Source organism: Castor canadensis, chromosome 10 (genome assembly GCF_047511655.1).
Source record: "Castor canadensis chromosome 10, mCasCan1.hap1v2, whole genome shotgun sequence".
Lineage (NCBI taxonomy): Eukaryota > Metazoa > Chordata > Mammalia > Rodentia > Castoridae > Castor > Castor canadensis.
Genome location: NC_133395.1, coordinates 56,643,123 through 56,656,855, shown reverse-complemented (window position 1 = coordinate 56,656,855; position 13,733 = coordinate 56,643,123). Strand labels below are relative to the sequence as shown.

General features: G+C 39.5%; 1 protein-coding gene and 1 non-coding gene across 2 annotated transcripts in view; both read left to right on the top strand.

Moving 5' to 3' along the window:
* Positions 1-13,733, top strand: part of Epsti1 (epithelial stromal interaction 1) — an 89,474-nt gene that overhangs the window by 8,977 nt on the left and 66,764 nt on the right. The window contains exons 2-5 of the mRNA XM_074043323.1: positions 5,471-5,529; positions 7,068-7,151; positions 10,168-10,241; positions 10,987-11,070. Coding sequence (XP_073899424.1) covers positions 5,471-5,529; positions 7,068-7,151; positions 10,168-10,241; positions 10,987-11,070 — 301 coding nt within the window. The remainder of the gene's footprint in view (positions 1-5,470; positions 5,530-7,067; positions 7,152-10,167; positions 10,242-10,986; positions 11,071-13,733) is intronic.
* LOC141413142 (U6 spliceosomal RNA) lies at positions 3,733-3,836 on the top strand. The gene has a single exon (XR_012437963.1). It is a non-coding gene; the product is annotated as a U6 spliceosomal RNA (small nuclear RNA).

Below are 13,733 nucleotides of genomic sequence, written 5' to 3'. Positions count from 1 at the left end.
ATTACTTGAGCCACTCCACCAACCCTTTTTTGTGATGGATTTTTTCGAGATAGGGTCTTGTGAACTATTTGCCTGGACTGGCTTTGAATCACAATCCTTCTGATCTCTGCCTCCTGAGTAGCTAGGATTACAGGTGTGAGCCAGCAGCATCTGGCCTCTTTGGGATTTTTATACTCAAATGTTTCACTGGATGTTCTAAGTCTTACCACTCTTTAACCTGGGCTATTTCTTTAATTTTATTTTTTTCTTTTGAAGAAGCACCTTGCTATGTTGCCCAGGCTGGTCTTAAACTTCTCGACTGAAGCAATTTTCTCAACTCAGTCTCCTGAGTAGCTGGGACTATAAGCATGTTCAACTATGCCCAGCTAACTTGGGCTGTTTAGAATAGTTTCTGTAATTGGGAACCTTGAGAGAGGAGGTACAGACTTGCCCAACTATGGTAATAATTTTGAGCTGAATTATGTACCAAACCATATCCCTGGTATGGGGTTACCTCCACTTGAAAGCAAGGGCATTATAAATTTATCGTGTATAAGGTTATCATGTCTCACTAAGACAAGTGCATCCTGGGTCATGTATTTGTGCACATGTGCTCGTTCGTCTTCCTAATTTCTATAAAGGCATCCTATAAACAAAGGCTCTGATTGAGCTTCTGCTTATTTATCTTTACTATCTGGGTGTCTGTTTTAGCCCTCAAATAGAAGCTGTGACTTATATTGATGAAAGAACTAAGCAACTTCACAACAGCTTCTTGGGTGGCAGAGAGTTTAGGATCTACAGGTTCTGAAACCAAAGAGGAACTGTGAGCCCATTCACACCTGAGGCATGGAATGTCATGGGTTGGGGCTGGTATAACAGGAGCGGGTTCAAGGGTGATTTATTCATCTAGACCTTGTTATTTTTTGTTTTGCTTGAGAATTTAGTCTGTTTAAAAAAGAACTGCTGGCAACTTAAATGCCTCACAAGTTTAGGTTCACATTGGTTAAAAACAGTAAGCTTCTTACGTTGAAGATCATGTAACAAAAGCCAATATGGAATCCCTTATATCTAGAAAAATATCCAGTGCCTTTCATTACCTCAAGTCCCTTTTTCAATCATACCTAAGAATAATATTGTCCTTAACTATGAAAAACATCAAGCCAGTTTTTGGCAGGAGAGTGACTTTACATGTCTACTATTGGGCTTGAAGTTTCCTGTAACTTACTTGCCTACCTCTTTCTGAATTTCTGCTCCTGACTACATTTCTTTTTCAATCAAACCAGTGCTGTTCCTAATTAGAAATTTAAATTACATCTGGTGCAGTTTGTACACTCCAGGGGATATATTTATGTAATACCTTTAGCCAGCCAAGATATTTTTCATAACTTCATAACAGTTTTCATAGAGTGCTCATTGATGAGACGTTATAAAAATGACACAAGAATGTACATGTGAGATGCAATTGTGTAACTCAGAAACCTCACAAAGAAAACGTGTCTTGAATATCATTTTCCTTTTTCTTTTTTTTTTTTTTTAAATGGTGCAGGAAGACATTTTTCTTTGTGTTGGGCCATTCTTTCCTGTGTTCTCCTTTGGTCTGTCTCAATGCTGTTGGGAAGTGAAAACAAACTTCCCAATTGAGATATCCCATTAAATTTCAATGAGACAATTAGGGAGACTCATTTTTAAAAATATATATTTGTTTCAGTAACTTGAACGTTGCATATGTGGGGAAATGACCAGAATGCTAAGTGTAGCTGCTTCAGATGAGCAGACTGTCGAAACTTGTGGAGGTTAGAAAGGCAAAGGCCTTTGCTATGGATGGAAACTAATTGGTTGAAAACATTAATAAATTATACTTGCTATTCATATCAAGGAAAAGCTGAGAGAGACGGGATGAATATTTTTATCAGGGCATTACACTCTGCTACACACTATTAAAAAATAAAAAGCATATCCTTAGATTTAAGCTTCTCTTTCTATTGAATAAAAGTTAAATTACTTGCAATGCTTTTGTGTGAATATTCCAAAACGCTTTCGATTTGACATTTTTCAGACAATAAAATATTGGTAAGGGCGTTGCCTAGGAATTCTCTAACATAAAAGATGTATTACTAGGACCTTCATTAGGGTTATGCTAAAATGCTTTTGATTAAAAACATCTCCTTTCAGAGCTAGGTAATTCCCTCTTTTCCTTTCTCTGCACTGTGTTTGGGACCTGGGGCTTATACACATTGGCCAGAGGTTGTGTGGGGTCCTTTTCCTAAGACTGTCCCATCAGCCCTGGGGCCAGACGGAACAGATGTAAACAAGCGAATGGCCATGCCGATTGATGTGTGAATGAGTCCTTTGTCTCACACTCAGGAGTCCCATGTCTTCTGCCAGTGACAGACTTTAGTATAATAACATCAGACTTAATTAGGTTAGATATTGTAAAGTATAATCTTTTATAAATAGATTTTTCTTTCTAAACTCTTTTCAAAATTTCCTTAAGAAGACACATGGAACACTATTTATTTTTTATTAAAAATTTTTTTTTTGAGGCAGGCTCTTGCTATTTTGCCCAGGCTTACCTCAAACTTGGCATCCTCCTACCTCAGTCTGTGTGCTGGGATTACAGGTGTGCAATATCAGGCCCCCAGCTTTTATGAAGCACTCTTGGCAAACTCCTGACAAAGAAGCACATTTGCCATTTCAGAATCTATCCTTCAAGCTTCATTATTATTCTTCTCTGAAGTTTTCTGCTCCTCTGGATCCTCTGTGAAACTTCTCTGTCAGAATTCTCTGACTGCTTACCTCATCCCACCTGAACACTTGTTGGATATCCTTGTGGGGTTCTCCAGTGGCTTCTTGAATTGTTCCTAACTAAAGTTCTGTTAAAATGGCTGGTATATCCGTGTTTTGGTATCTCCCCTCAATCCCCATACAGCCTATGACATAAGTCCCTAGTAGGTGCTCTGTTAAGTGGTTGCATTGATTGAAAGTCTATCGAAAGGCTGAAATTAAAGGACAGTCATATTTTATGCTTTCTATATTGAGTTGAAAAGTTAACTGCAGATAGTTAACTTGTCTGTGTCAAAAGTCCTAGGTTGGAGTCTCTCCCTTGTAGTTAACCCGGTGATCTTTGGCACATGATTTAACCTCTGTCTTTATCAAAGATTTATTAACTCCTAATTTCCCTTTTAAACAAAATGTCCCATATAATTTCTTAGGTTTTTTTTTGTTGCTATAACTGAGTACCTGATACTGGGTAATGTTTTATTTTTTTTGGTGGTACTGGGGTTTGAACTTGGGGTCTCATGCTTGCTAGGAAGGTGTTCTACCACATGAGCCACTACACCAGTCCCTGGGTAATGTTTTCAATAAAGAGGTTTATTTGGCTCACAATTGTGGTAGTTAGAGAGTCCAAACAACATGACATCAGATCTGGTGAGGGCCTCTGGCTGCAAAGCAGAAGGGGAGTGAGCAAGTATAAAAGACCAAGCAGACTTCGCTTCATAATGAATCTTCCATTTCTATGAGATGGGCCTTAATCCCTTCCAAGAGTAGCCCATGGCCCACAACACCTCTTATAGGCACCACTATTTCCAACACCATTACATTGGAACCAAGCATCAACATGAGTTTTGGTGGGGACAAACTATATTTGAACCATAGCAGATAGTATTATTGATCTGCAGTTGTTCTCCAAGTGTGGTTCCTTGGGCAAGAATATCAGCATCAGTTGGGAACCTGTTTAAAATGCATGCTATTATGCTTACTTCAACAGCACATATACTAAAACTGAAACAATACACAGATTAGCATGGCCCCTGTGCAAGGATGACTCACAAATTCGCAAAGTGTTCCATAGCTTAAAAAAATGTGTGTTATTGAACCTCACTTCAGAGCTACTAAATCAGAAACTGCCCTTTACCAAGCCTGTCAACAATCTGTGCAAGTGATTCTGAAACATGATAAAAGTAAAGACCTGCTAATCTGCATCATATGCAAATCCCTGGTATTGCGAAACGCAATCCACCACAGTCTTAGCAGACAATAAAGATGGTGCAGCAATTTCACGGATGGCATTTAAATCCAGTATCCTATGTTTCAGCTGTAAAGCTCTGCATCATATTCATGTGTCCAGCAATGACCCACAGAGTCGCAGCTCCCAAGCTCCTACAAAGAATTGGCAATTAAGGAGTGAAAAATCTTTCGTAGTGTGAACACAGAATATGTAACAGATAAGGGATTAATTTCCAGCGGCACCCTTCTAATTCTGTATTTGTAACATTGCATGCATGCTAGGCCACCCATGCAATAGCTGCTGATATACATTAGGTATTTGGGCAACCAACAGCCCCATTTGCATGCAAAAGTGGTGCACACTTCACATTTACAAGTCTAATATCAAAGCCCAGTTTGAAGCTGGCTGAAGACTTGCTGGTAGGTAAGGAAGAAATAGCTTCTGTTAATCAGCAAGCAGTTTTGGCCTCTACTGTTTCTCTTTACTAATTTGCACTTTGAAATGGTACATTCCAGGTTGAAGAGACGTCTAAGAGTATCTAGTGTTTTGTTTTGTTTTTTAAACTTACAGTTATAAGCTAGTTGTGTTTATCCAAAGCATTTCCTCTAAAACTGTCCCCACTTGTATGCTGCAGTCTGTTGCTGTGCTATATTTTTGCTTTATGAACTATTCACACTCTTGTGAGACCACATGCATCAGTGCAAAGAAGAGCCACCTCCAGCACAGAGTCACAGCCTGGATCTGTGGCATCATTTTATTTCAACTAAGCCCACTTTTCTTCATGTAGCCACCCTGTGCCAGGTACTGCGCACAGAGCTGGAATACACATCAATCCACTCCACCTGGGGCCCTCAAAAGCTCACAGTATTTTCACTACCTCAGTATTCCTGGTTTGGCAATGTTGAATATTTTTGCTTAAATGAAGTTTCTGTTTCTCTGAGCTCCTAATTATGCTCAACCTGTGTCCTTAGGAGAATGAGGGACCCAAGCTTATAAAAGTCAAAGCCTAAAAGCACAAGACTGTGGCCAGTTGGTGACTCTGCTGGGTTATCAAAAGGAGGTTGTTCTATGGCAATGGCCTATATTATCAGTTTGTGGGAACAAAGAATGCACCAGGGTTTCCTGTTTTTCCAATGTGGGTCACCTAGAAGATCAATTCTAAAGGGATTTACCCACAAGCCCCACCTAGAGGAGCAATGGAGCCCTGGATGGACAGTCAACCAAGAACCAGTGATGAAGCAGTTGTACCAAGATCTTGTCACTCCACCCACTGCTTTTTATTTCTGTTTTTGACTATATCCATTTGTCTTATTTTGACAACTAATGATAAACTGTTCCTAAAGAGCAGACCTGGGTCTTGAGAAGATTACCTTCCATAGTACCTACCTGATGGGCCAGTATACCAGGAGAAAGACTGACTGATGGCTTAGATGCATTAATAGTTTCTCATGATAATAACCATTTTTCCCCTCTTCATTCTAGCACAGGTGCATACACCTTGATAGCACCAAATGAAAACCGGAGACATCTGATACAAAGGAGTATGTATATTTATTCACTCAATATTCAGAATGCTTCCTATTTTTTAAATTAATTGGTTTGTTTTGACTTGAAACATTTTTATTTTCTGATTTATATAGACTTGCCAGATCTCATCAAGGTCTTTTCTTTTTTAATGTTAGCAGTTTGAATTATACCTTTAAAATTGTTCTGTTGTTAGTACTTCGAAATTTGTTTCTCTATATCAGTAATGGAGTTTGTGGAATAATTGTAAATCCTGTTTTTCTGTTAGGCCTAAACAACTTCACACCTATTGCCAATAGATACATTTCATCCCTGAAGCATTGAGTGGACTGTTGATATTTTAATGGCACTAGGAATTGTTTTTGTTTGTTTTTTTGTTTTTCTGCTTCAGCCTCCTGAGTCCTAAGATTAGAAGTATGTACAACCATGCTTGGTTCCTCAGCTATTTTGTGTAATTCAGTTTCCTTCCCTAGATTATAACTTCCTTGGCAGGGATAGCATCTTATTTTATACTTAGTGTGTCACATGTTGAATTGAAGTATAGCAAATATAAATGCCACCTTTTAGTGTTGTTATAACATCTTCCAGGGTTACAAGGAGAGCTAAAATTTAAAATTTACAAGGAAGCTTTGAGACGTGTTCAGTCCAAGCAGTGGGGCCAGTACTGAAATCTATGTTATCCTTTATTAGATCATTGGTAGGAAATTTAATTTTTAATTAATGGTGGGATAAGGACATAATAGGAAATCAGGTATCTGAAAGGTTCCCAGGAGACAAGTAGCCTCTGGATGGAACAATGAGTCAGTACAGATTGACAATCATAGCTCTGCAATGACTATGGGAACTACACGCAGTAGTTAACAGAATTCCAAAGGTTCTGACACCTTAGAAGCTTTTGATTTAAATACTTAACAGGAGTCCAAGTCTTATTGTTGTCTGAATTTTGAGATGTTTCACAATTTTTATTTATCTAATTAAAAAAAATCTTCATAAACGAACATTTAAAACATTGGTCTAGTGTGCAGACTAAGGGCATAAACTGGAGGAACAGAACTAATATCTCCCTGATGCCCCCTGCTGTCATGAAGAGTGACTATTTGGGCAATGAAACCTGCTCCCCCCAACTCCTCTGCAGGGAGCAAGCAGGCTCTGCCTAGTTGTAGTGAGTTTGGGAAACATTTAATATATAGGCATTAGAATTTGCTATTGACACATGAATATTCTAGTTTTGCATTTGCTATAAGAAAGCTTAAAGATCAACTTGATGTAGGTTCTAAGAATGCCAGAATTGGAGAGAAAAACTATTCTCCTTTGTTTTGGCAGGAGCTCAGGTTTTTCAAATTTGTACCCTCTGTGCAGACACTTGGAGAGAAAGTGTCACAGGAGTGGGCCCAGGCTGACTCCAGGAGTTAGGGCTGCCTTCTTTTCCTACATATCTTATCCATTCATGCTAGCATATAGCTAGCTGTCTGATGTTGCATCTTATGCTTTGAAATGGCCAGTTTTCTTTCTCAATTCTAATAATTGATGATTTGCAATTTCTCACCTGGCTTAGTTGCTGAGGAAGAGCTGGCAAACCTGGAGAAATGGAAGCAGCAGAATAGAGCAAAACCCATTCACCTGGTGCCAAGGCAACTGGGTAAGCAGCAAACCAGGTAGCAGGGCCACCCACAGATTCTGCTGGCACCTGCATATGTCTGTCTTTGTATGTTAGAGGTTGTTCGGTCATACTGCTTAGGATGGAATGTGTTTGACATCAAAACATTTAAGTGTGCAGGTATACGTTGTTTCTGGTTTTCAGCAAGTAGAAAATGTATCATGCCACAGTTATGTGGGAATAAAGTGATGGCTTAATTGCCAAATCATTCAGAGCCTCTTAGATGATCAACTCTGAAGAAATCTTACCTGGGGCACTGCATATACCCTACTGTTGTGCTAGTCAGGATGAGAGGAAAAGTGATCACAGCATATTAATCATGCAGTTAAATGCTAATGAGAAGAAAATTAAGGGAGAGTCAATTCCAAAAGCAAGATGAGAGTGAGAAGGGGACTCAGTGGTGGACAAATGTCACCTGGGGTTTTATTCTAGGGATAGAGACCTTTGGGCTGCTGAAGCAGGTGCTGCTAGTGTGATGAATTGTCTAGGCCATGTCTACAGTGTTTGACACTGGAGAGGGTACCATCTAATTGAAACCATTCACCTCCTTCCTTCTCTTTTCTTAACCACCTGCAGCTGAGAACTTAAAGAGCTGGACACAGATCTCACAGCTCAAAGCATGTCTTGAGTCAGGACCACTTACTGTCATGATAGCTGTAGGGAAGTAGTTTTTTCTAGGATGCAAGAAGAATTGGCTCATTTGGAAATCATTTAATGCATATTCCACAAAAAGGGTTAAGCTCAAGTGTCACCTTAATGCTGAATAAGCCAGACTTGAGGGGCATAATCAAAAACAGCCTTTCCTAACCACTCCCCTCAAACCTGCTGTGTGGAGCTAGTCTTTCCCATGTTCTTTGGATATGGTGAGAAATTAAATCTTTTTCTGTCTTTCTAGACAATCCGAGACATAATACAGTCTCACTTCAGTAAGTAGTCTTCGGTCCTTGCTCCTGGTGAAAACTGGTTGCTAATGGAGAGTAATGCTGCTCCCAGCTCCAACTCAGGCTGTTTCTGGGTAGAAGCTAGCAAGGGAGAGGGGGTGTGGCTGGACTTTCCTCTACAGACTGCTGTTCCCAGATCTGACTCCTCCAGGGTCAAAGGGAAGGGGAGGTAAGAGGGGTCATGCACTGAGCCTGAGTGCATGCTGACTGCTCATTCTCCATCTTGGAGTTCTTTGAGTTCTCCATTTCCTACCGATTTCCTTGGTAGAGGTGATATTCTCTCCTGTTGGCAGCTCTAGACCTCGTGTTGGCTCTTGGCAGATTCTTTGTAGGGCTCATTGTTCTGTAGGTCCCCATAGATGCATCCCTCTAAGATGGCTTTAGATTGGTACTCTCTCATCCTCTCTCATGAGATCCGACTGGGAAGTCCAGGCAACACTAATGCATCTTTCTCCCCTCAAACTCTGGAAGACAGATCATTTGCAATTCAGCCACCTCGAACTGAGTACCCATTTAAGTAGCCAACTGACAACAATCTTGTGCCTTTTGGCTTTGACTTTTCTAGGCATCTCCTACACTTCTAGGGGTGCAGGTTGAGGTCTTCAGGTGATTTTCTTTCTTGCTTATCTTGGTGCGAAGAATTTTCCTTCCTCAAACATAAACATAGAGGAGATAGAATTCAGAAAGACATACTTCCTGTGATTTTAACCTCCCTTTGACCTCTTTGATAGCTTGAAAGTAGTTCCTAGTAAAGATTCTCTGAACTAGTTTTTAGTTCTTCCATGCAGATCTTTTTGGGGGGTCAGGCACTTCACTTTGGAACTTGGATCATTGTCTTTCATCCTTAGCAGAAAATAAACAAGATTCTCATTTTTAACTTTCCTTTTTATGAAGTCTGTAGAAATGGTCAGGATGTGGTAGGGGAGGGGTTGGGGGAGTAGAAAAAATTCTAAAATGTGTTAAGCTTTGAGATGAATTTTGAACAAAACCTACAAATACTTAAACATTTGGCCTTTCCATTTCTTCTCTCAACTCCTCCCCTATTTCTCTATCACTTAAAATACTGGAATTGTAGGAGATACTGAAAGTAGCTATAACAATAGATAAAAGCGTCAGTATTCCTTGCTGTGTCTTTCTCATCTCTCACAAAAGATGCCCAAACCTAATAGGACTTGTAAATCTTTTGGAGCTTAGAAGAAAACTCCTACAATGTCTTTATGAGATCAGTAATAAAAATTAGAGTGGATGCAAATTGTTTTAATGCATCTTCTGTGATAGTGAATATTTCAGGGATCTGGTGCTTCTAGTGACCAAGGCACCAGAGAATTATTTCAAAGGAATCTTTCTAATATGAACACCAAGCTTGCATAAATACTGAGCAATCCCTCAGTAACAATTCTTAGATGAGTGCCAAGCTATGAAGATATCTGGCTCCAGATTTTTTTTAAGAGAAAGCAAGCAAATAATCTTATCTCCTCGTTTTTCTCTTGAATACCTAAAGAAAGGATAATAAATAGTATTGACTGATAGTTACTAGCTAGAATATTCCCATATATAAAAGACTGGGTTACAAAGAGTACATACTTCTGTAGAGACGAGAGCCTTGGAGGGTTTCCTGAGGTTCCCTGCTTAAACATAGGGCAATAGAGGTAGAAGAAGAAAAGAACTTCAAGAAAAGCACTTGAAGCATCAATGGTCTTTATCTTTCTGTGGTGAATAGCAGTCATAGTCAAGCAGGAAGAATGTTCTAGAATTTCTAAGACTGACAGTATTTCTTATGACTTAGCATGACTTTTCAGTTATGATTTCAATCTAAGTAAAACTTTAACACCTCCTGGTCAAAAATCTGTAGTGCTATTGTCCTTTTAAAAGCATGGCCACATCTTTTTACTCTGTTTCTCTCTTTAAAAAAAAAATTACTTTTAAAGAAATTACCGTTCTCTAAGGTCTTAAGATAACCAGTTATTTCCAGTGGGAAGAAAATGTTAAAGAAACTCAGTCTATAGACTAACCATGTATTAATTAGTCCTTAATGGCTGACATCTTTTCCCCTATAGGTGGAAACCAATTGGAGTCTGAAGTAAGACAGAAACAACAACTCCAACTGATGCAATCTAAATACCAGAAAAAGGTCAGAATCCATCTCTTCTAGTTTAATTCTGGCAAAGAATTTGAGTACCCGTACTTTCAAGTAACCATGAAATAACACAGTACCTTTACCAAAAGTATAAAACCTTTACACCAGTTGCAAAACATAGCTCTCAAAATAAAAAAAAGTCAGGAAGTAAGAGGTGAAGATAAATATCTAGAATTTTTATCCAAGTCATATATTTATTGGCATGACCTTTGATTAAGGTAATTGCTTTCTAGTTTAATTATGTATTACCTATCCTTTAAGTCTACTATGTTTTGAATGTTTTGATTCCAAGAATTGCTTTTATCCCATGCCAATCATAGAAGTAGCACAAAAAAGCTTAAGATATCCAGTGATTTAAAAAAAAAATAATGACTACTGTGAGTTTTATAATGAGGAAAAATTATCTGTTCTTTCTACCTACCTACCCACCCACACACACACACACACACACACACACACACACACACAAACATACACCCTACACAGGGAGAGAGAGAGAGGGAGGGTAAGAGAGATCTACACATATACACAAAAAAAGAAGAACATAGCAATTTCACAGGCAGGAGACATAGCCTGGCCATTGTCTGCGATCTGAGTAGCTTGAAGTAGCAACCTATAATCATGGTGAGGTATAGCACAAACAATACTGTAATTTGCCTTTCATCATAATTTTGTGTTCTAGAAGTTCAGGTGGAAAATTGGTAACTTTTTTGTCCTCTGTAATCTCAATACAATTTAGCTAAAGAGAGAAGAATCTTTAAGAATCAAGAAGGAAGCTGAAGAAGCTGAGCTCCAAAAAATGAAGGCAATTCAGAGAGAGAAGGTACGAAGGTGGAGAGGGTGATTAGCTAATGTTTACTGAGGGTTATGTCAGGTTCTCTTGTAGACATTGTCCATATTATTTAATCCTCACTGTGATGTGTTGAGGTAGGTACTACCTAATTTTGCTAAGGAGGAAGTGACACAGAGAGGGATGATAACTTCCCCAAGTAATTAGAAGGACTAAGATTCACATCCCAGCAAACTGGCCTCAGAGCTCGGGTTCTGAGTCACCGCACTGTCTCAATTCAAGTATTAACTGAATATTTGGCCTGAAGGCAAAGTTAGAGGTTACCAGTTAGTAACAATGGCAGCTAGTGGCACCCTGTCATATTTATCTCCAGCTGTTGGATTTTCCAGGGTGAGCATAATATAGGTAAACATGCCTGCTTACCTATAAAAGAGAAAGCTTGCATTTGCATTTCAGTATTAGTGATATGACCTATTCTTTTTTCTTTTGAGACAGGATTTTGCTATATATCCCAGGTTGGCCTTGAACTCATGTTCCTCACCTCCACCTCCCAAGTGTTGGTGTTATAGGCATGTGCCACTAAGTCTAGCTTGATATAATCTACTCTAAACATCAAAGTGATGCTTTTAGTTTTGATATAATTTCTGCATTTTAGGGAAATCTCTTAAAATGCTCATCTTCTAGAGAAGAAGGAAGAATGGAGAGTTGGTTTAGCCTTACCCCTCCCTCCTACTCCCATTCTCTCCAAAGCCCTAAGCTGAAGTGGATTTTAAATGTTAGGAGACTGGGGAAGAGGATTGACTCATGATGCTGACCACCATGTGACACCTGGTACAGGTGCAATTCAAGGGAACACAATTCCTTTTTTTTGCCTTTCTTTTTTTCTTTTAAAGATTAAATCTTGGCCAAAATGTAAACCTAGATATCAAGCAATAAATGTTTTGTCAGTTAGTCATTGAAGCCAAAAACTGATGGCTTTTATGGAACACATGAGAGAATATAATTCTTCCCCTCCCTTGGAGAATTCTTTTCTAGGCTGGGAGCAGGCTAGTCTTCTTTGGAAGGTGTTTGTTATGCTGTGTGACCATGGTCAGGCACACAACCTCTTCTGAACTATTCCTGTAAAATGATTCCTTAAGTGTTGCCTCTGCTTCCGAGTTCCAAGGCATCCTCTTGTTCTAGAGATGTAGGCTCTGAGGGTAGAGGTAAGACTGGATTTGCAGTCAGGCGCGGGTGGCTCACGCCTATAATCCTAGCTACTCAGGAGGCAGACATCAGGAGGATCGTGGTTCAAAGCCAGCCTGGGGAAATAGTTTGCGAGACTCTATCTTGAAAAACCCTTCACAGAAAAGGGCTGGTGGAATGGCACAAGGTGTAGGCCCTGAGTTCAAGTCCCAGTACCACAAAAAAAAAAAAAGACTGAATTTGCACTTGAAGAACTGCTATAAAATGCTGGATATATATACAGAGTATGAGAACATTTTGTCAATTTCAAATTGAGCAGTTATTTTACCTTCACTGAAAAGAACTTTATAATAACTTTGTTTTTGTTTACCTCTTTCTGTGTGTGTGTGTTTTTTGTGTGTGTATGTGTGTGGTGTTTGGATTTGAACTCAGGGTCTTACACTTGCTACTTGAGCCACTCTGTCAGCCTTTTCTTTGTGTTGGATATTTTCAAGATAGGATCATTCTAACTATTTGCCAGGGGCTGGCTTTGAACCACGATCCGATCCTCCTGGTCTGTGCCTTCTGAGTAGCTAGGATTACAGGTGTAAGCTGCCAGTCCCCAACTCTCTGTACTCTTCTGTTCCCAACTTTTCTGTTCTTCATCCATTTCTTTTTTCCTCTCCCACTTGCCCCTTCAAAGGAAAGTTCATGCTTTGGTCTATAATTGTGGAAGAAGTGCTCACTTTATACAATCTGTCTGCATTTCATGTGGCAGAAATCATCGCCGGGAACTAGTTAAGAGCCTCGTAGACCCTGAGGAATTACTGTGTTGCAGACTCTTGTCCTGAAAGTCATTTATTAGTTGTCACTTAACCCCCATGATTGGCTGGCTTGTGGATTATTTATAGCTCATTTCTTCATGAGTCAATATCATATACCACTCTTATATGTTAGTGGCTGAAACTCTGTTTATACATTGAGTACAAGCAGCATTTTTCCCCTTCCAAGTTGCACACAACACTAAACCTATAGTGATCATTGAGTACAGAAACCTCATCAGACTGGCTCTGCTAAAATGACAGCTGAATGCTTACTCTAAATCTGCTGGAGAATTAGGGACAGAGAGAGACTTGAGCTGTAGCTTTTTCCCACACAAAATGTGACCCTTGGGCTGGGGATGCCACTCAAGTGCAAGACCTTGAGTTCAAATCAGTTACCAGGACCAAAAAAGAAAAAAATCCCCCGAATGAGCAGCATAAGCATCACCTAGAATTTGCTGGAGTGCAGAATCTTGAGCATAGCTCCAAACTGCTAAGTCAGAATCCACACTTTAACAACTTCTCTGGGTGATTCCTGTGCACATGATAGTTCAGGGAGCATTAATTTAAATAGTCTTATAGAAGAATGAGCCACCCACCCTTATCCTTCCAGAGACTTGATTTCTCTGGCTGATTGGCCTGAGTTATCACCAGGACTCAGCCCTTTCTGTTAGAACATAAATCTGTGGCTTTTCCTGCTAAACATAAGCC